This window comes from Phymastichus coffea, unplaced genomic scaffold (genome assembly GCF_024137745.1).
Source record: "Phymastichus coffea isolate CEN01 unplaced genomic scaffold, Cenicafe_Pcof_1.1 PCOF00073, whole genome shotgun sequence".
NCBI classification, from domain to species: Eukaryota; Metazoa; Arthropoda; class Insecta; order Hymenoptera; family Eulophidae; genus Phymastichus; species Phymastichus coffea.
Genome location: NW_026706884.1, coordinates 1,265,439 through 1,288,284, shown reverse-complemented (window position 1 = coordinate 1,288,284; position 22,846 = coordinate 1,265,439). Strand labels below are relative to the sequence as shown.

The 22,846-nt window shown below is 38.5% G+C and overlaps 1 protein-coding gene across 1 annotated transcript; it reads left to right on the top strand.

The window, feature by feature from the left end:
- Positions 1-360: 360 nt before the first annotated feature.
- On the top strand, positions 361-2,493 carry LOC131668052 (mucin-2-like). Its single transcript, XM_058941886.1, has 2 exons — positions 361-1,641; positions 1,876-2,493. Exons 1-2 carry the CDS (start codon positions 361-363, stop codon positions 2,491-2,493), a joined length of 1,899 nt encoding a protein of 632 aa, XP_058797869.1.
- The last annotated feature ends 20,353 nt before the right edge of the window (positions 2,494-22,846 follow it).

The window sequence follows — 22,846 nt, the reverse complement described above, 5'->3', positions numbered from 1 at the left end:
CAAGAAAACAAGCAAACAGAAAAATACAAAACAGACAATAAGATATTGAATAAGAAGATTGAAACTGACCATAGAGACTAAAAGAAACCAACCCTAACCTTGACAGGATAACTTTTATCCTAATAACCTAGCAACAATTAACGACCACAATACCCACTAAAACCGTTATTAGACCGCATGTGTATCTCCAAGGTGATGGTTGTGTTGTCTGACAAGTCTGGACAGGCAAGCCTCTCCAGGCATAAGGGGGAGGTAAAGCCGGTGGCTATGACCCCCAGGAAAGATTCCAGTGACTGCATGCACTGTGCTGTCCCGACCCATGACCTATGACCTGGTACTAAATTTATTTTCTTTCAGAAAATGGCACCGAGCATTCTAATCGCCAAGAAGAAGGGTCTGAGCATGGTGGTGAAGATCCCGCTGACCGCAATCCCCAGGACCATCATGGGGACCAGGGCGCGGCAGATCAAGCCAGCTCAGACCCGGGAGACGGACGGCGAAGAGGAGAGCCTTCGCCTGCAGGCACTCTCCACCATGCCGGGGTACCAGGAGGGAGTGGGGGCTCAGGCCATCGAGCCCACCACAACCCACTCGACAGAAGACCCGTCGTCCTGGTACATCCAGGACATGGTGGACGAGATAGAGCGGGAGAAGGCTCGCCTGGAGGTCACGGAGGCGGAGGACCAGCGACCGCCGCGCCCCCTCCCGGTGGGACAAGAGCGGGAGCGCCTCCTCCGCTGGGCCCTCACGTTCCAGACCCGCGTTCCTGAAGCGGACTGGCGACGGGAGGAGCGTCAGCGGATGGAGGTTGTTCGGGCCATCCGCGAAGAGGCCGGTGCGGCGGTTGAGGAGGAGGACGGCGGAGCAGTCGAGACCCTATCTGAGCATGGGACCTCCAAGTCCCATTGCTCAGATACCTCTAAGGGTTCCCGGCTGTCATTGGATGGACAGGCGGAAAAAGAACTGGCGGACTACCTGGGCGGCGACGCGGAGTCGGTACCAGATGGGAAGGGGGAAGTCACCAACCCCCAACCTACTGGACCATCGACTCCGCCCCCAACACTCCGTCGCCCAAGAGTGGTACCATCACCACTCTCCACCGCCACCGCCTGGACCACCATCGCTGAGAACACCACCACCTCAGCCACCGCCGGAACCACCATCACCTCAACCTCCGCCCGGAACACCACCACCTCAGCCGCCGCCTGGACACCGACCACCCTGACCATGACCACCAGCGCCCGGAACACCACCACCTCAGCCACCGCCTGGATGACCACCACACTGACCACGACCACCACCTCACCGACCACTCTGACCACCAGACCAATTCCGACCACCACCTCACCGACCACACTGACCACCACCGCTCTAACCACTACAACCACCATCAATGCCCGACCACTGACCGACCCCGGAAAAACAATACAGCCAGCAATATCCAGAAACCGAGGTCACCCTGGCTGGCTGCCGGTGACCTCGGCAACTCCAAGGACCGACAGAGTACCGACCAACCCACGACAGACCACGCCCAGGGTGGACCCGGTCGACAGGCCGGAGATACAGAACCTGCACTACCGGACGGCCAGCGGGAAACGCCGCAAGTACAACCCGCGGCGGCATCTTGAACTGGACGACCTGGTGGGTGCGGGTGATGAATCCGGGGAGGGGTCCGATTACGATCTACCAGGACCCCCCATCGACCGGGTTAGGCAGACCACCGCCAAAATGCCATCCTGGGGCAGCCTGCCTCGTCGAACAGGGGCAGGCTTCGGACATCTGACGGAGATTCCGACGGACCCCACAGTTGACCCACCATTCCGTGCCTGCTTCAACTGATGGCAACTGGACCACAATTTTGGGAACTGCCCAAAGCCTAAAGATGGGCAGTTCTGCGGAAACTGTGGTCGCAGGGGTGTGGATGTGTTCAACTGCCCGAGGTGTGCCAAGGCTTATGAGCGGAGGCACACACCTTCGGGTAGGAACAATCCGGTGGACCCACCAGCTACCCCACCGAGGCATCCACACCCGCCTAGCGGCCGGAGGGGATGGGCGGACGAGGGCATAATACCATCCACCTCGTCCGGGTCCGGATGGGATAGACGACCACCGGACCACTATACGGAACAACATGCTAGCCGAGACCCCAACCGAAACACCGACCACGCTGACAATCGACCACTGACCGATCGACCCCGAGACCTGGAAGAATCGCCACCCTCCTACCAGGAAGCCACTCGAGGTCGATCACCGACCAGACGACCGACCTCCAGCACCGGGGCGATACCCCGCACCAGACTCCCTACCTCATCGGCCAGGCCATCGGCGGAGGAACGAGCGAGAGAACTGGTGCGGAGGCCCAGGAACCGGGCGTCAGAAGATGAGGCCGACGCTGACCTGCGCCTGAGGGAGCTACAACAGCTCCAACGCGCCCTCCAGGAACTGGAAGAGAGGGAGTGGCGCGATCGCTCCCGCAGGCGCGGGTATCACTGACTTGAAAAAAAAAAAAAAAAAAAAAATGGAGACCTGACCAAAATAAATGCCAGGGTTATACCCTGGCTTAACATATCCGACCGGCCATTTATTTAAAGACCTGACCTTTCTGACCAACCAATAGCTCGTAAAAATCCAGTGACATCAACGAAAGGATGCAGCCAAGCAGACCAATTCGACCAGGCGTCCAATGATAGCAGACCATGGTACCAGGGGGGGAAACCCTAACAGGTAAGATCCAGACATACGGGGTAAGCTGAGAACGTGGCGGCGAGAACAAGGGAAACGGCAAACGGACGGTACACCTGGTAGTGTACCGGCTTAGGGGGGGGTTCTGTAATGCGGTGCATTACAAGGCCTTTTCAGAGAGCGTTGCGCTATTTGCAACACCTCAGAAAAGGCCATTCCTGTCCCTTGCCGCCCCGTAGCCAGCTGAAAATACGTAATTAAAACGCGCCTAATGCGAAAATCATATTTTCCCTTACATGCCAACCACGACTAAGTAAACAATGAAAACAGGCGAGCTGTCGCGATCCGACGGATGAAAAAAAAAAGAGAGCGCACGAGAGAGAGAACACATGCACACACTCCTGACCACGTGTTGCCGGCGGGCAAGAAAAACAAGAAAACTTGACAGAAAAGTGCAGCGGAGATGCACGTAACGACACGTACCGACCCGTTACACTCCCAGACACTGACACTGACACCCGGAGCACGCTGACATTCATGGGGCGAACAGAAAATCGCCGATGAAGCGGCAGCCGGCAATCAGCTGAGTCAGGCTGCTGCGCACCATCGACGACACCCTGAACGCCACACACACACTTGATATGAACTACTGCCGACACTCACACACAACACTCCGAAACCGCACACGACCGAAAAACGGAGCGCTCCAGGAGGCGCTACGATTACCGGCACCGAGACACGAGGTGCACGCGTTAAAGAGTAGGCGGCCATTTTGGAGCGCTAAGCTAGGTAGAACGGCAGCGCGGTAGACTAAGCGGGAGTGCGAGCGAGATAGACTAATTAAGGGGAAGAGAGAGCGAGATAGATAGATTACTAAAGGCGCGCCTATAGTTGACTCAAAATTACGATATTTATTTGTACGCGTATGCGAATTAATTGTAAATAAATGTAAAGCGATTTAAAACTTGTTTTAAATTTAGAACTGACTTAAATTAAATGTATTAATTATAATTGAACCGTATCGTACGGATTAAATAATGTATGTAATTTCGCACGCTCTTATATATACTTGAAAGCGATAAGCCGCGCATTTATTGAAATTAATAGCTAGCCGATGAAATTTGAAACTCTGACGAAATTTGTTGATGACGTCACGACCAATAGGCAAATCGTTAGGATATTTGATTTCCGTCCTCATCAAAATTCCGACAAGAGTAGGGATGAATCTCTCTCTTAGATTAAATGCTGACCGACCTAGTGGGGGGTGAGAGAGGGTAAAAATTGATGCGTAATAGATAAGACGAGGGGCGCTGTTACCTTCTTAATTTATATATTGACCAATAACGACACACTCGGAGGGCGCTACCGATATCCGAATTTACATATCGGCCAATAATAGTGTTTCTTCTCGGAAAGAGGAGAGAATGAGAGATCTTTGACCGCGGAGAACCGTTTCTCTTCCATTTTGCCACTGGATCTCGCCAAGGACAGTTCCGAGCGTAGATAGCAAATCGAGCATATTTCTTTGTGAAGGATTTATCGCCGCATTATTCCCAAGTAAGTAGTTGAAGTGTGACTGACCTTCGCGAATAGTTAGGGCACTAGGATACGGGTAGGCCGTAATTCGCCGAGGCGCGTGGATCCGTCGCGGTCGTGATTGCGAGTTCTGACCGAAGCGCGTTGACCTTCCGCCATTTCAGTGCGCGGTGTATGGCTTTACGAATAAATAAAGTTAACTTGATATTGCGTCCCGATAATTTCACCTAAGTTCCAATTTTCCTCTGCAAATTATTTTCAGCCGCGGACGGAATCTTATAAGTAAAATTTGAATTAATTTTCTATTTACGGTAACGAAACGTACGATTCGACGAAACACGACCTGAAACAAAGGAGTGAGAACTAAGCGGCCGGATATCCTCTGTGGTTCTGCTGGAAGCAGGATATTGGATAAAGGATTGATTTGAACGAGAATGTCAGGACAAACATCGTCGGAGCTTTAAGTGATTTTTTTTTAAGTTTCGAACAGTTTTGAAATTTTGAAATTTCATCGCCCGCTCTGCGCAGTCGCACGGCGGGCAATTCTACCGACGAATTCGCCGTTGACTCGATTTTCCAACGATCACTGTAGGTAAGGGCGGTGATCTGACACCCTGCTACCAAAGTTAGGAAAATCACGTCCAACGAAAATTGGTGTTAGCGATTTTAGCTGGTGAGGCCTACGCCCCCCGAAATCCCCTTTCACAGTTTAATTATTTATAATCGTATTAATTTTAAGTATATGTAATTTTTATGCCATAATTTTGAAATAAACTGAAAATATAAGCACACAATAAATAAAATCATTAAGAAGAAATCTTTCCATTTTGGCGTATTTAAAAATATAAATTTTATTCGGAATAAATAATAATCAAAAATAAATTTATTCTTCAACTTCCGCGTATTATACGTAAAATATCATCAAACATCGATCGATATTCAAATTGTGAAATGAAAACTATCATTTACTTGTTATCACTAGAAAATCGATGTTGCAGAAGAATATTTATAACTTTATTCTACATTGACAAAATCACATAGACGAATTTGCGTCGATCATGCAAACTCCAAACACTTATAATAGAAACGTTACTATGCACCAGTCGTCAGAAATAATGTCTTGTTTGCATGAGAGCTGAGAGAAAAATGAAGAAGTATAAGAAACCATACTGGCTATTCCAAAATATTTATTTATCCCCACGCTCACCCTCGTTCGTCTCCTGGTTGCCAAATTTTGTTTTAAGGCCTGTAACCTTGTATAAAATGCATCGGTGCTACTGACGAACTAGAGCTCAGAAACTGCGAGTCATTAGGGAGTCTTAATCCCTCGAACGTGCTCGGGCCTGGATTTTTTTTATGGGCCCTTTGTCACAGCAGTTGTGAAGCGACGTGTCGGCACTAATTTCAATAATCTTAGGCATAATATTTTAAGATTTAGACAATTTCGAGGTGAGAGTAGTTGGCTATAAGCATATTGACTTTTGTACATAACGTACATATACATACACGGCTAAATCACATAAAAATCGCCATTTACTTTGCAAGACAGTTTCTCGCAAATGGGGCACAATGATATTGTGCCGTTCGGTGGACATTAGCTCATAAGGCAACATATTAAAAATTCAAGGAAATTATAGGTGATGTATTGCGGTCCTTCGGCTGGTAGACATTACGAATGAAAACACCTTGAAAATTTGCAATTTTTAGTATTTAAATATATTTTTTTATATTGTCATCAGTCATTGCTCGATTAGATAAAGCTACTTCAAGCTTTTTCTTTTTTTTTAAATCTTTTCCACTTTCATATGGTTTCAGATTATTATTACCTTTACCATGCGGTTTCGAAACAAGTCCTTTACCAATAGCTTCCATAGTTTTATGTGTCTATGACTTATAGAAATCTCTTTCAATTCATTTTGAGCTGTCTTAGCACTATTAATGACTTTTGAGTCAGCTTCTCCAGCTAGAGCTCCAGTGACGCGCAAAGCGACAAATAACGGAATTAAAAAAGGTAGAGCTACACCCACTTTATTTGGAATTGATACAATACAAAGCATATATACGAGGGTGGTCCGATAAGTACTTAGCCTCACCGCCCGATGGCGCCACTCTCGCAAAAGAAATATTCTATCACGTAGTACAACCTTCTCAATGGTTACTGCCAAGATTTCAGCGGGATCGGAGTTGTAGTTTATTTTTGAGAGCGTGTGAAAGCAAGTATGTCCGTTGATTTTTGAAAAATGGAAAAAGAGTAGTATCGCTCGGTGATTCGATTCTTGTTTTTGGAAGGGAAATCGCGCAGCGAAATCAAAAAGCGCTTGGATGCTGTGTACGGTGACTCTTCTCCTTCGATGGCGACCGTCAAAAATTGGTTTAACGAGTTTCAACGTGATCGCACGTCGATTTTTGAAGAGCCACGTCTAGGTGCACCGAAAACGGCTACCACGGAGCCGTGACAACGGATAACGTGACAAAAATTCACGATCTCGTATTGGCAGATCAACGATTGAAGGTGCACGAGATAGCTCAGATCGTAGACATCTCAAAAGACCGCGTGTGTCATGTCCTGCATGAAATTTTGAACATGAGAAAGCTGTCGGCGCGATGGATGCCGCGTTTGCTCACTCCAGACAACAAGCGCAACCGTGAAACAACTTCAGAGCAATGTCTGACGCTGTTTAAGCGCAATCCGAAGGAGTTTCTGCGTCGTTTCGTGACAGTCGACGAAACATGGAACCACTGGTATACACCAGAGACCAAGGAATAGTCGAAACAGTGGACTTTACCCGGCGAAAGTGCTCCGAAGAAGGCGAAGACTGCCCCATCGGCCGGAAAGGTGATGGCCACTGTTTTCTGGGATTCATAAGATGTGATCTACATCGACTACCTGGAGAGGGGCAAAATGGTCACAGGGCTGTACTATGCCGAATTATTGGACCGATTCAATGTCGAATTGCAGAAAAAACGGCCCCATTAGGCGAAGAATAAAGTGCTATTCCACCATGACAACGCACCGGCTCACACCTCCGCTACGCCATGGACAAATTGGTCGAATTAGGCTACGAACTGCTGCCCCATCCACCGTATTCTCCAGATTTAGCCCGAATGTATCGAACTAAAAGGAGACTATGTTGAAAAATATAACGCCACTTTTCCAAAATTTTCGTTTTTCTTTTGTAGGCTAAGTACTTATCGGACCGCCCTCGTATATATATTTTTTTGCCACCAGCTGCCTTCACAACTTTTTTAGCAGTTTTTATAGCCAAATAACAAACAACAAAGAGTGATCTGTTACTAGACACCACATTTCTCGAGGCAGCATTAATAATTTTTAATTTTCACATTTTTCTTTCCTCATGGTTGATAATTTCTCAGTACTGGCCTCGTTTCTTTCCTCGTTTTGCAATTTTAACACCTATACCAAGCTTACTTTTAACTGTCATTACGTTGGCTATAGCAAACAGCAATGTAGCTTTTTCCCCAAAACTACTATTTTTCTCTCGCACTCTATTATTAGCCTGTTAGCCAAAATTTTTTCGGCTTCATTTCTCGCAGTAATGTTCTTGTGAATATGAAACATATTTACAATGATCATATTAACTCAGATATGACTTTTGAGAAGTTTAAAGCAATTTGTTCAAAATGATGGATAGACGATAATCATGGGTTTTATCGATAGAGATAGATCAATCAATCATGGACGGTATAGAAAGGGATTTGATTCTTTCGCTATAAATATAGCGGAGTGAACGAATGAAGATTACTTAACTTTAGAAATTACAAGTGTTAACATGGCTGATTTTAAAAGAGAAAAGAAGGTGCTTGAGCAATTACCTGAGGCTCGTGATGCCATGAGACGTAAGTATCAACTAATAAAACGTGACAAAGGTAATTTAGAACAGACATTGAATAAAACTTTTAAACCTATGATTGAACCATTGACGAAGCTTGTAGAAATAGCTACTGATGAAACAAACGCTACTGCTGAACCGGCAACGAAAAAGGAGAAGAAAATCAGGGTCGACAAAGTTTTGAAGTCAAGAGCAATGGCTGACACTTCCGATAAATCTAGATATTCCAATAGTAATACTAATGAATTAAATTCTACATTGAAGTCGTTTGATTGTGAGTCCGCTATTTCTACTGATGATGAAGATGACGAATTTGATAATGTATAATCATCAGTCGATACAACTGCTATAAATTTAAACCAAACTACCTCAAATGTATCTATAGAACAGCAGCGTCAGCTATTGAATGATTCAATTGTAGGAAACTATGTTCGACATTTGCATGAACCTCAACAGAAAAGTAATTTAGACACGACATTTAGTTTCGGCCTACAAGAAAATACATATATCATAGAAAATTCTTCAATACTCCGGAAACGGTAACGTAATTCTGAATGATAAAACATACAACAAGACATATGGTTTAATGGAAATTCTCTTTTGTAAAGAATCCAATTCTAAATTAATCAGCTCATGAGATATTGAAAATTATATAAAAAATCGTAAGAGATATGAAGCAAATGGTAATAAGCATGTAAACAGATTCAAAAAGTACATTCCTCTAAATTTATCTTTGAGTAGGAGTACTAAGATGCAAAAATTGACTATTAATGGAAGATGTCTTTTAGCTAACTATAAAATAGCAAGAAAAAAAATATTATTTCGCTATGTGTGATGATCCAAACGAGCTCGTTGATCGAATATAATTGCTTATTGCCGAACAAACCGCTGGTAATTCTGTCATCTTAATGAAATTCATTCAAACATTGAAGAATTGCGTGAAGCTGTCTATATATATATTAAGAGAATCCTGAATATTTGTCAGTATTAAAATGAGTATCGATGTGTTTGATCATAAACTGAATAAAAAGGACGGTCATCGAGGTCCTGCTGGCGTAGTGATAAAATCTCAGAAGATAGTCAGTACGATGCAGACAACAAGACGATTTATAATATTGCTTATTCTTATAAAGTAAACGACGCAGTAAACTTAAACTTTGTTAACCCATTAACGACCAAAATGCTCAATTTTTTTGTCGAATTTCAACGCGTTTTTTTCGGTAGTCATAGGTCTAAGAAATTTTGGCAAACACGTATTTGGATGGAAAATTTAAGGCTCTTTCAGAATCTTTTTTCAAAATTGCGATTGATTGCGTTATAAAAAAGTTATAGCCAATTAAACAATAAAAACCTGAAAAATTTTGCGAAAAATAAAGTTTGCGATTTTTTTTAGCAATGTTAACGCTAAAAAATCATCAAACAAATATGATCAAAGGTGATCACGACTATTAAAGTATCTTCAGGAATTTTGATGCAATTTTTGAACCACTTCTTCCAACAAAATGGAGGCAAAATAAAAAAAATCCATAAAAAACATTTCTCATTTTTTATCTCGGAAACCATTCAGTTTAGATGAAAAGTTCATTGAACAAAAAAGTCTTAGAATTAAACGAGAAATACGCCTGAATTTTTTCAGAATTTTCCGAGGTGATTTTTGAATTTTCGGAGAATACGGAAAATCCATTTTTCCAAAATCATCTCCAAAAATTCTGAAAAAATTCATGCGTGTTCCTTGATAAATTCTAAGACTTTTTGTTCCATAAACTTTTTCTCCAAACTCAATAGTTTTCGAGATAAAAAACGTTCTACTCTTAGCATGACCCAGAGATAACGACGAGGACGTAGTAGAATTAGGTCTCCTTTGGGGTGCTTGATTTGAGTGAGTCCTCTTGCCTCTCACTTTTCGAGGTACTAGATTTAAGTGAGTCCCTTTGCCTCTCACTGCAATACGAATTTTTCAGTGTTCTTTTTGAAACATTCAACACAAATCGATAAATCACATTTTTCACAGATAATTCTCGTTCTTACGGGACAATAAGAACAAAGTTTGAGTTTTGTTTGTTTGGACATATTGTGTTTCTCTTTTTTGTATTGTCTCTGCGGCATGTAATTTTTAGTTATTAAAATTGCAAAATCTTTTGCTCCAATCAATCGAAACTCAACATAATACATTATCCAAACATCGAATTTCACGCTATGTACGAATCCGGGGACAAAAAGAGGGGTTTCCATTACAAAAAACACTTCAACCTTGAAATGACCTTCAAGGTGAGGTTAAAGGTCAAAGATTTTTGGTGCATTGGATGGCCTACTCTGTTCTGAACAAATTTTGTAGAGGTCATTTTTCGATATCTTAAAAATTAAAAAAACGTGTTAAGGCAGTTTATTAAACATTTGACCTTAAATCGACCTTCTCAAGGCCATGAAAAAAAAATTTTAAATATCTTTGTGGACGAAAAATTTCCCGCTCTTTTCGAATCCGATGTCAAAAATAGGGTTTGGGTTCCCATTTAAAAAAAACAATTCGACCTTCAAATGACCTTGAAAACGATGTTCAAGGTCAAAACTAATTATACAGATAGATGGCCCCCTTTGTCGTAAACAACTTTCATCTGAAACATTTTTCACAAAAATACGAATTTTCGATTTAAAAATGGCTGTATGGATGGTCTGGAACACCCGGTATATATATATATATATGTTATAGACGCTAATAGCCCTCGGAAAAGGTATTTCAACTTTTTTTCCTTCTTGCTTACTATATCTCTTTGAAAAGAATAATGGAGTTACCCCTGCAGCAGTAGAAATAATCGAAACTGGTTTTGAATCCATCACAGTGATGTAATTTATACCACTGTTCTTATCGTGCTTCACGGCATACTCACCTCTTTGAGTTTTTTTATTTAGAACATTTTTATCTTTGACTATCTTCTCTAATAGTACCTGTACATTTTAGCCCAAGCTTCTTCAAATGCACAGCGAGATCTAAGCTTGTGAAATAATTATCAAAATAAAGATGAAACATAGATATTTTGCCCGGAGGTATAACACGAAAAAATTTTTCTAGTAAATTCATGACACCGCGAGAACCTAATGCACACTAACTAAATTTACTTCCCGTTGTAGAATTTTTTCCGCAGTATAAGTCAATACCTAATACAAAACCATCGGAAGTACAAAGACCCCAGAATTTGAGACCAAATCGTATGGGTTTTTCTCGAATGAATTGTTTTAGAACCGTCCTCCCATAAGACTTAGCCATCATTTCATCGATGGAAAGAGCAGTTCTCCACACACCGAACTTCATAATATTAATTTCAAATAGGTTTAATAGTGACGGACATGCCAAGCATAGTCAGTTGGATTTTTATCTTTCGTTTGTGAATATTTTAATTTTGATTTGATCTCTTCAAACTTATTACGTGACATAGCAGAAGAAACAACGTTACAAGATAAAAAGGGATCACGTGACCAGTAATCCCTCTGAGATTTCCTTTTGTTGAATGAAGTCAAAATGATTATTCCCACGAATGAATTTATTTATTTTTGTCTTTTAACTTTAAATCAAAATTATTTTCTTTGTAAGCATCTATAATATATTGCTTCATTTCAGTTGAGAAAAATATTTCAAACAGTTCTACTGGCTCCATTTCTTGTATTTTATTTTTTACCGAGTCTTTCAATAAAATTTTGTCTTTCAAATTATCATTATACTTTTTTTCTCCTTCCATCCACTGGAGTTCATGCGGTCTTTCTAATTTAGTTTGAGTTTCAGTATATGTTTTAGAAGCTTCTGTGTATATTAGAAATATTATACTATATATATTAGAAATTACATCATCCAAACCAGTATCGAAATCTGATCCATCAGAACCAGAATTATCAGGATTTGGCAGGGTAACTATATCATCGTAAGTGTTCTTTGAAGTATCAATTTCGTACATTTCATGGGAGCGAGTGGAGCGTCTTTTACGTTTTTGCGACCTGTTATATAAAATAATAAAAATACCTAATGAAAATAATTACTACAGTTTTCAATGCTTCTTGTCAAACCTAGACAAGAAAAAAATAATCTAAAAAATAATCTTTTCGATTCTATTTAATGTATGGTCTCAAAATAACAAGAGACTAGTAAGTAATAAAAATGAGCTCACATACAATTTTCTGAATTGCTTTTTTGATATGTGTAGTATATTAGTATACGCTATAGAAACTGCACTTGTATACACATAAAAAGGCAAAACATTATTATATTATTGTTGAATGGCTGTGCTTCTTCTGTATCAAAAATATTAACGCTGCTAGGATTATATCCTAACTCACTTTTGATCTCGAAAATTATTGAGTTTAGAGGAAAAGTTTATAGAACAAAAAGTCTTAGAATTCATCAAGGAACATGCCTGAATTTTTTCAGAATTTTTGGAAATGATTTTCGAAAAATGGAGTTTCCGTATTCTCGAAAATTCAAAAATCGCCTCGGAAAATTCTGAAAAAATTCTGGCATATTTCTCGTTTAATCCTAAGACTTTTTTGTTCAATGAACTTTTTATCTAAAATTAATAGTTTTCGAGTAAAAAATGAGAAATGTTTTTTATGGATTTTTTTTATTTTGCCACTATTTTGTTGGAAGAAGTGGTTAAAAAATTCCACCAAAATTCCTGGAGATACTTTGATAGTCGTGATCACCTCTGATTATTTTTTTTATGATTTTTTAGCGGTAACATTGCTAAAAAAAATCGCAAACTTGATTTTTCGTAAAATTTTTCAGGTTTTTATTGTATCTTTCTATAACTTTTTTATAACGCAATCAATCGCAATTTTGAAAAAAGATTCTGAAAGAGCGTTAAATTTTCCATCCAAATACGTGTTTGCAAAAATTTCTTAGGCCTATGACTACCGAAAAAAACGCGTTGAAAATCGACAAAAAAATTGAGCATTTTGGTCGTTAATGGATTAATCAGTTGATTGAAACTGAAATAAATAGTTTCAAGAGTATGACAACTCAATTGCAGAAAAATTTTAGTGACTGAAAGCAACAGAATGATGAGTTTTTGCAATACATAAAAAGAGATTAACAGTATTTTAAGCAACAGTATCATCAGGAGCGTTGATGTATTTGGACGAGAATTAAAGGGCTCTTATAGCTATAAATCCACTGAAAATGATCAATACGATATTGATAACAAAAGTATTTATAAATTTGCTGATCCTCAGAAGAATAACATTGCAGTTATTATTTTTACAAAGGCTGTGTAAAACTAGCGAAGCTAAGATTACTGCGGTCATGAATGTAACAGGTAATCTTCAAAAATCTATAAATAAAATACATCAAGAAGCGAATGGAAAAATAGAAGACGATAAAGAAATTTTCCAATTTCTTCCTTTGCTTAATCTTCTTCAACATCCGTAATAAATATGGAACATAAAAGAGTAGTTCATGAGCTGCATAAACTAACACGTCGAACTATCTACGTGGAAAAGTCGAGATACGTGCAATAGATGAGATATGGCAAGCTGACCTTATCGAGATGCAACGTTATTCGAGAGAAAAAAAGGGCTTTCGTGTATTAACAGGAACAAGCGTCGGCGCTGCTATCAAACTTACCGACTTATGTCGCATCTAACGATCGCTCGATGAATTTTAAAACGGATTCTTAAAGATAAAATGTCAAGGAATACAAAAAAAAAAGAATTTTTAAAATAAAATAAAACTTTTTGAGATATGAGCAATCGTTTAAAAAAATGTTAATAACTTTTGGAAAAATTAATATTAAAGTATTGTTGGCATAATATCATTAAAGTACACCCTTTTATGCGTAATATAAAAAAAATTCGTTTCGATATTTTAATGGTTGCGGAGATATAAATTTTTGAAAATTTTTAGTCAAAAATTTTCAATTGTTTATACCTCTTAATATAATTATATATATATATATATATATATATATATATTTATTTATTTATTTATTTATTTATTTACAACATATGTTACATTTGGATGTTCTATATCTTACATTACTATTTGTGTCTCGTATCCAGTTTGTGTAGCTGATGATGTATGTGTTTTGTGTGTGTTTGTATGTATGTGTGTGTATGTATGTAGGTGTGTCTGCAACTCTTGTGTCTCCGTCTTCTGCGCCTGTTTGTTCCTGTTTTCTTCCTATTTTTCTGTTGATTACTCTTCTCTTCCTCTCTCTCTCCAAGATCTGCTTTTTCCACTCTTCTGTTTTTCTCTTTCTTGAATATTTTCTTTTCAACTTTTTACTTTGTTACTTTCTTTTGCTTTTTTTTTACCTTTCCCTTTCCTTTGCTTTTGCTCTCATTCTGCTATCATTTCATCTATCTTTCTCCTTGTTAGAGCTTTGACACCTTTTTCTTATTTCCTATTGCTCCCTCTGGCTTTCCTTTCCTCAACCTCACTTATTTTTCCTTAGTATCTTCTAATTTAACTTTTTCTTTCTCTTCTTCGATTCTTCTTCTTTTCCATTTTGGTCCATCCTCCAATACCTCCTTCCTCTCGCTTGTGTAGTTGATAGTACTTGTGTTTTGTGTGTGTGTGTGCATGTGTATGTTTATGTTTGCGTGTGTGTGCGTGTTTTGTGTGTATGTGTGTGTATGTGTGTGTATGTATGTGCCTGCGAGTCTTGCTTCTCTGTCTTCTGTTTCCGTCTCTTCTTAGGGTCTTGCAGTTTCGTCTTCTTGTTTTTCTTTTTCTTTCTTCTCTTCGTTTCTTCTTCTTTTCCATTTTATCTCCATCATCCACGCTATCTTTTCTTTGCTTCCTATTATTATTTCTTCCTATCCATCCCCTTCCTTTCTGCTTTTTTCATATTTTTCTACTATGTGCTTCCAATTTTCTTCCTCTTTCATGCACATTCTGCATCTCTTATTTTCTTTTTTTTTCCAATACCTGCTTCTTCTCGTTTCATTATCTAACTTAAACCTTTCCCTTATTTGTAGACCTTTTATTCTTCCATCTCCTTGAATTTCCTTTAACCTATACCTTTTCATTTCTTCTTTCAGTTCTTTCCACTCGTTTATGTATCTTGATTTTTCTAGTTTTTCTTCTAGTTCATTTTCTTCTTTTTTCTTTAGCTCATCTCCTATTTCTTCCCGAAACTCTTCCCTCATTTCATCTCCCTCTTCCCTCTCTCTGTATATTTTACTTTTTTCTAGCCTTTCCTCTCTCTCCTCCTTCTTACCCTTTTTATCTTTTTCATTTCTTTTCCTTTTCTTTAGTTCTCTCCATGCTTCTTTTTTTATTGAGCCATCTCTTTCCTCTCTTACTTTGTTTTCATACCTCATTGTTCTTTCTAATTCTGTTTCTTTCATTCTTTGTCTTCCTGTTTCCCATCGTATTAAGTAACTTGGCTTGTTTCTATCTAATCCCAATACCCACTTTATTTAGTATTTTAGTTGTAGTCTCTCTATTTCTTCATATCTCTTGCATCCCCAGATTTCTGCTCCATACATAATCACGCTTTTCACCAGTGCATAGAATAGGTTCATCCTTAGCTCCCAATTTTCTCTAAGTCTTCCGAGTCCCATATTTATTTTCCCTTCTACCTTCTTTATCTGCTTTTTATTTCCTTTATTTCTGATTATCAGATATCCTAAGTAGTTGTACTCTTTAACCATCTCTATCTTCTCACCTTCCCATTCGATATCTTCTTCCGTCCCCCTTCCTCCACCGCTTCTGCATTTCATCATCTTTGATTTTCCTACATTTAACTCTAATCCCCTTTCTTCCAGGTATCTTTTTAATTTTTTCAGCATTGCTTTCATTCCATTTTCACTCTTTGCCATCATCATTATATCATCTGCATATCCTAATTTCCATATTTTCTTCCTTCCTATCACTACCCCTCCTTCCTGCACCTGCTTGATCTTCTGTTCCTGGTCGGCGAAGGTAAGATTAAATAGCGTGGTGGTCAAAGGGCACCCTTGCCTTACGCCTTTGTAAGTCTCAAACTCTCCAATTATTTCTTCTCCAACTTTTACCTTACTCCCTGTTTTCTTGTATATTTCTTCTATTCTTTCCCTAATTTTTCTAATTATCCCTTTCTCTTTCATTGTTTCCCATATTTTCTTCCTCTTTATCTTATCAAAAGCGGCTTTCATGTCGGCAAAGAATACAAACAGTTTTCCTCCTTTTTCCCTTATTTCCTTCCCTATTATTGTTTTTAATATATATATATTGCGTCCATTGTTCCTCTTTTCTTCCTAAATCCCATCTGCGTATCGCTTGGCGTTTCTTTAGCTTCTAGTTCTCTTTCCAGCTTTTTCCTCAGTATTTCCGCACATATTTTATATCCCGTGTCCATCAGCGTTATTTCGCTATAATTTCCTACTTCTTCTTTTCTCCCTTTCTTTTTAATATATATTGGTATATTATTCCCTTCCTCAATTCTTCCGGATATCCTTCTCCGCTCCATATTCAGTTTAAGCATTTTGTCATATCTTTTATCAAGCCTTCCGTGCCTTCCACCCACGCTTCATTTGCTATACCATCTTCTGTCACCTTTTTCTTTTTCATTTTTCTTATTACCTCTTTTACTTCTCTTTCTTTGATTTCTTCACCTTCCTCTTCTTCGCTGTCTTCGGTTTCTTCCTCTTTGCTTTCTTCCTTTTCTTTCTCTCACAGTTGTTCCTTGAAGTACTTTAACCATTCTTCTTTTCCTATATTTTCATCTAACCCAATTCTTTTCTTCCTATTGCCATTCACTTTATCCCAGAATTTTCTTCTCGTCTTATCTTTTTTATTTCTTCTGCCACTCTTTTCCCCTCATCTTCTTTTGCTTTTCTTATTTCCTCTCTCTATTCTCTCTTTGCTTCTAGGTATTTGCCTCGGTCTCCTTCCCCTTTTCTTACCTTATTTAACTCTGCCATCACCCTATCCCTTTTTATCTTACATTCTTTTCTCCACCAGCTTTTTTTCGATCCTTTTTTTTTTCCTTATCTTTTTTCTGCAACTGCGTTCTTCACTCTATTTTTTATCTCTTTCCATTTTTCTGTTCCCTCTATTGCGTCTATCCATCTCTGATACTCCCTTATACTTTCTTCGCTCCAGTCGTCTATCATTCTTTCTTCCTCTTCTTTTCTTTCTTCCGCTATTTTGTCTCCCCATCCCACCTCTATTGGTAAGTGGTCCGACTTTACCCTCTCTTTTTTGTTTTTTTATTTTTTTTTATTTTTTATTTTATGGACGGACCCTTTTATTACCATTCAAACACTACATAAAGTCGGCCCGCGCGTTTGTTTACATTGACGCTCGCTCGTCGGCAACACGTATTGCCGGGACGCTCGCTGCTCTTTGTTATTAGAGCCGCTACATGCACGTTTCGAATATCGGAAATTAATTATTAATCATGCAACCGCGATCGCGAAATTAAGCTGGCCAGCTTACCTTATTATTGCAGGCGATCGAAGGAAACACGGATAAATCACACGGAGCGGAACAGTTTTTGAATGTTTGTCGCCGGTCGCGAACGCGCGCACACGGTTATGGTTTCGCCCTCGATGGCAAAACCTCCCACACACTTTCTTGACCTGGCTCCGAACTGGCAGTCGTATGGCACCTTGGTGGCAACGATCGTAGATGGCTGATACTGGTCCGGATATTCTTCTCCCAATCTAACTCAAGCGGCACTCGAATTGACAGCGGCGAAATAGAAAAGGCGAACGGGCGTGTTGACGGTTGACGCTTCACTTTTTCGGTTTCAATCGCGCGCGTTCCGTCTGCTCGCGTGCCGAATTCCTTCGTTACGAATTTCGTCCCCCTAGGCAGGTGCTGCCCTCACAGGCAACAATTAAGTTATATTATCAGCGCTAATTTGACGTTTACCGTCACAATATCTATATATATACATTTAACTATTTATTTAATTATTGCGAACTGTTTAATACAATTATTAATTATAATTTGTAATATAACATTTGTAATTTAATATATTGTTAATAATTCTTAGTAATGATTTTATTATAGAAAACCAATTTCCTCTCTGCATTCATAAGAGCTTGAGACCTTCATGTGAATAATATTTTGGTTTATATTAACATGGCTGCATTAGAATCGGTTTATTTACTTCAGTTTTTTCACTGTTTTATTTTATTTCATTGTAGAACAAAATGCGGATTGTTTAAAATATAAATCTATAAATAATCAATCAATTCTTTATTTTCATGATTAATATTTTCAATAATTATAATATTCAATAAATGTTAAAAGCAATCATTTAAAATAACTGAAATTTCTAGATTTATATCAATCTTAGTCCAACGACTTACTGTTTTTACAACTTTTAATTTTCAGATAGAAATCTGATTTTGTAGCTGAAACTGAATAGACCATGAGTTTGATGATTATATAAGTACTTTGGAAGTTTTATTTGATTTTAAAATATTTCCTACAAAGTTTACAAATAGATAATTCGTTTTCTCCTGGTTCATTTTCAATTTTTCTTTTTTTAAACCGCCTGTTAACTGCAACATTCTCTTCTTCATCTGTATCAATACTTGTGTACTGCAAACATCTTTTTTCACATTTCCGTCTGCAATATTTGCATTGGATTGAATCCGATTTTATATTAGAAAAGCAACACATACATACGAGGGTGGTCCGATAAGTACTTAGCCTCACCGCCCGATGGCGCCACTCTCGCAAAAGAAATATTCTATCACGAAGTACAACCTTCTCGATGGTTACTGTCAAGATTTCAGCCAGATCGGAGTTGTAGTTTATTTTTGAGAGCGTGTGAAAGCAAGTATGTCCGTTGATTTTTGAAAAATGGAAAAAGAGCAGTATCGGTCGGTGATTCTTCTCCTTCGATGGCGACTGTCAAAAATTGGTTTAACGAGTTTCAACGTGGTCGCAAGTCGAGTTTTGAAGAGCCACGTCCAGGTGCTCCGAAAACGGCGACTACGGAGGATAACGTAACAAAAATTCACGATCTCGTATTGGCAGATCGACGATTGAAGGTACGCGAGATAGCTAAGATCGTAGGCATCTCAAAAGACGGCGTGGGTCATGTTCTGCATGAAATTTTGGGTATGAGAAAGCTGTCGACTCGATGGGTGCCGCGTTTGCTCACTCCGGACAACAAGCGCAACCGTGAGACAACTTCAGAGCAATGTCTGACACTGTTTAAGCGCAATCCGAAGAAGTTTCTGCGTCGTTTCGTGATAGTCGACGAAACATGGATCCACTGGTATACACCAGAGACCAAGGAACAGTCGAAACAGTGGACTTTACTCGGCGAAAGTGCTCCGAAGAAGGCGAAGACTGCCCCATCGGCCCGAAAGGTGATGGCCACCGTTTTCTGGGATTCACAAGGTGTGATCTACATCGACTACCTGGAGAGGGGCAAAACGGTCACAGGGCTGTACTATGCCGAATAATTGGACCGATTCGACGTCGAATTGCAGAAAAAATGACTCCATTTGGCGAAGAAAAAAGTGCTCTTCCACCATGACTACGCACCGGCTCGCACCTCCGCCGTCGCTATGGCCAAATTGGTCGAATTAGGCTACGAACTGCTGCCCCATCCACCGTATTCTCCAGATTTAGCCCCGTGCGACTTCTTTTTGTTTCCAAACTTGAAAAAGTCACTCGCCGGGCAGAAATTTGAGTCCAATGAGGAGGTAATCGCTGCCACGGAAGCCTACTTTTCAGACATCGAGGAAACGTATTTTTCAGATGGGTTAAAGAAGTTGGGGCATCGCTGGGCCAAGTGTAATATTAACGATGTATTATCTGTAGATGTATAAGTTACACCTTTTCATTCATCTATACAGCTACATAAGAATTTATAACCATACCATTTATCCATATTATATTTTTTAGTGCATGAAATTCTTGAGCTCTTAATTTGTTCATTATTACTAATTTCTGACTTTTATATTTAGTTACAGCAACATTATAAGAACGAGAATTAAAGTAATAATTTGCATCTTTGACAACTTTATTTGGATACTTTTCTACAACTCTTTTTTCATTATTTTCATCGTGTTCCACGTATTCAGTACTATTTTTTTGTATATCTTCTTTCATCTGTTCTTCTGAATGATTATCAATATTCATATTATTAATTTTTACATCCTGTGTTGGAATTGTCTCACGCGTCATTTCTTTGTCTTTGTTAGTAAGATCTATTATGTCAAGATTTTGACAATCATCTCCTTCGAATTTTCTTCTGTTCGTTGATTTATCTAATTTCTTCTTTTTATCGGTCGCCGTCAGAGCACGCATTTGCAAATAATTTTCTGATGTTTTCTGTGCCATCAACTCTATTTTCGCCGCAGTTATACTACTTTTACTTATTTTTCTTTCATTAATCTGCACTTTCTGTAACTCTTTTGTTTCCAAATCATTCTTTAAGTTTTCTTCTACTTTACGTAATTTTTTTGCTTCATGAATAAAAATGATGATGATTCATTAAGATGGTTCTTTTTAGCATGCTTTTTGATATTTATATTAGTATCTGCTGATGACTTTCTATCCCACGTCTCTTGTAAGTACGGATTAGCAACATTTGCTGGATATTTAACTTTCTTATTCGATAATCTGGTTCCTTTTATATATGGGTTGAGTTTAATGAAAGCTGCCATTTCTTGTCTGCTTTTATCTAGTATGCGTATTACATCACCAATACAAGACCTAGTATTTCCATTCAGAACTTTATTTTTCATAACTTTTGTGGAACTTTCGATGTAAACATTGCTTACTTTTGAGATAGTGTTATCTACTAAATCCAAATCTAATCCACTCCACATTACTATATACGGAATCCATTTTTTTATAGCGTATTCAACAAATTCTGGAGCAAAGTATTTATTCGATACTGTTTTTGGAATTTCCTCTTCGCATTGTATTTTACTACCGTAGATTGCAATATATTTCTGGTAATAACGTTCATAAAATGGTGATTGTTTGTAGGTGGCACGGTTAAATAAATCTTCACTAGCCACTATCTCAAAATCTTCATTTGTGTTGACAACATCCCGTTCACTTTCTTTATAGTTGTCATCTTCAAGTTTCGGGATTAAATCTGATTTTTTAATCAATAATGACTGCAATGCATTGATACTATCATTCGCATTTTTTTCTTCTGTAGTCAGTAAAACGTTACAAATCTGTTGAAATATTTCGTCATTTTCAACAAGATTTCTGCACAAGATTAATAAACAAATGCAATCTAACAAGAAGCTATGTACGTTCCTTTTTTCTTTTTGGTCGTACATTTTATTATGTACAAAACGTGAAAAATTGACTTTCAAGGATCGTGAAACTGCGTGTGCGAAGTGAGCGCAGCATATTTTTACAATAAGAAATCCTTTAGGTCGTAATACACCTTCTGCACAGAAAGTATACAAAATGGCTATATACTTCGGTAATAGAATATTGTTCCATTCTAACAGCAATGAGTGAATGAAACCCATCACCAATCAGTAACTATACATCGTAAAATTGGCCATCTTTTTAATTTTTCCATTACAAAATTTCTGTATTCTTTTAGCTATTTACTAATTGATGAAACACCATGTTCAGATATGATCATATACGTTATTTTGACTATTGCTGCATCATGTCTTATTAATATATTATAGTAATAGATCTTCTTACAATTCAGGTCCTGTGGATTACGTATTACAGATCCCGTCGCATCTATATGAAGTATTGCATTTTTTATTTCTGCTAATACATTCAACTCTTGTTCTGCATGCGTGATAGCAGTTAATGGCAGTTGTACTATTCGCAAAAAAGGATCTTTTAGTTTTGCATGTTCCATCCACAATTGAAAAAGATCGGATAAATCCATTGACTCCGATTTACACCGATTTTTTGTTTTTAATTCAGATACGGCCTTATAGACTGTTGACGTTTAGACTCAGACAATTCAAAGTCGCTGTCTATACTTTCTGACTTACGAAAGAAATTTTTACGTGAAACTGGTTTTATTTCTCTCTTCCATTATTTTTACCTTCATTTCACCAGTCGGGAATTTCACAACACTTTCTATATTAATCTTATTATTTTTATATACAAAGGAATAAGGATCATCAATTTCCTTTTCACTTGTATATTTTTCTATTTGTATATCTTCTAAAATTGCTGCAGGATCATCTCTATTGTCTCAATAGTAAGGGGTGTCTTTCAATATTTTATCCAAGACAACCCAATGACTTTCCACCAGATTCCCAAGCAATAAAATATAGAAGCAAAGTTGATCTTCAGAGTCAGCTGTATTTTCATCTACTTTAGTTATATTCAAGTCACTTGGTTTTTTAATAAAAACTTTCATATTAACTCCATATAACTTGATGAAAACTCCTATTTCATACAAAGTCCCGTATTCTCCTAATTTTCCCATTACGTTGTTATAATGAGTAGCATCACTATATTTAACGATACTAGGATTAGAATAAATCACCGAGGATAATTCTGATTCCCAGATTTTCGTTGTGTAATCAACTATACATTGTCTCACTTTTTCATGATAAGATTGATCAACATACAAAAAGTCAGATAAATATCTAAATAAACAATTTCCAATACCAATAATATTTTTTTGTCTCTAATGGTGCAAGCCATCAGACTCAACGATATCTTCTAATTTATTTTCTATTTCTTCACTTGAAACTTCACTATTTTTTATAACTTCACTTGTATCTTCAGAAAGTTTTTGCTCCTTATTAATATTATTAAATGAGTTAAGCTCATTGTTAGATGAATACTGTAATTTACAGTTATCATTAAACTCTTTTTTTTGATCTTCAGT

What these genes read in the sequence shown, in the direction of transcription:
- LOC131668052 (XM_058941886.1), top strand. Translation starts at nt 361, where the DNA reads ATGGCACCGAGCATTCTAATCGCCAAGAAGAAGGGTCTGAGCATGGTG. An exon ending in ATCTTGAACTGGACGACCTG is followed by an intron (nt 1,642 to 1,875) that starts GTGGGTGCGGGT and finishes AACTGCCCAAAG; the next exon opens with CCTAAAGATGGGCAGTTCTG.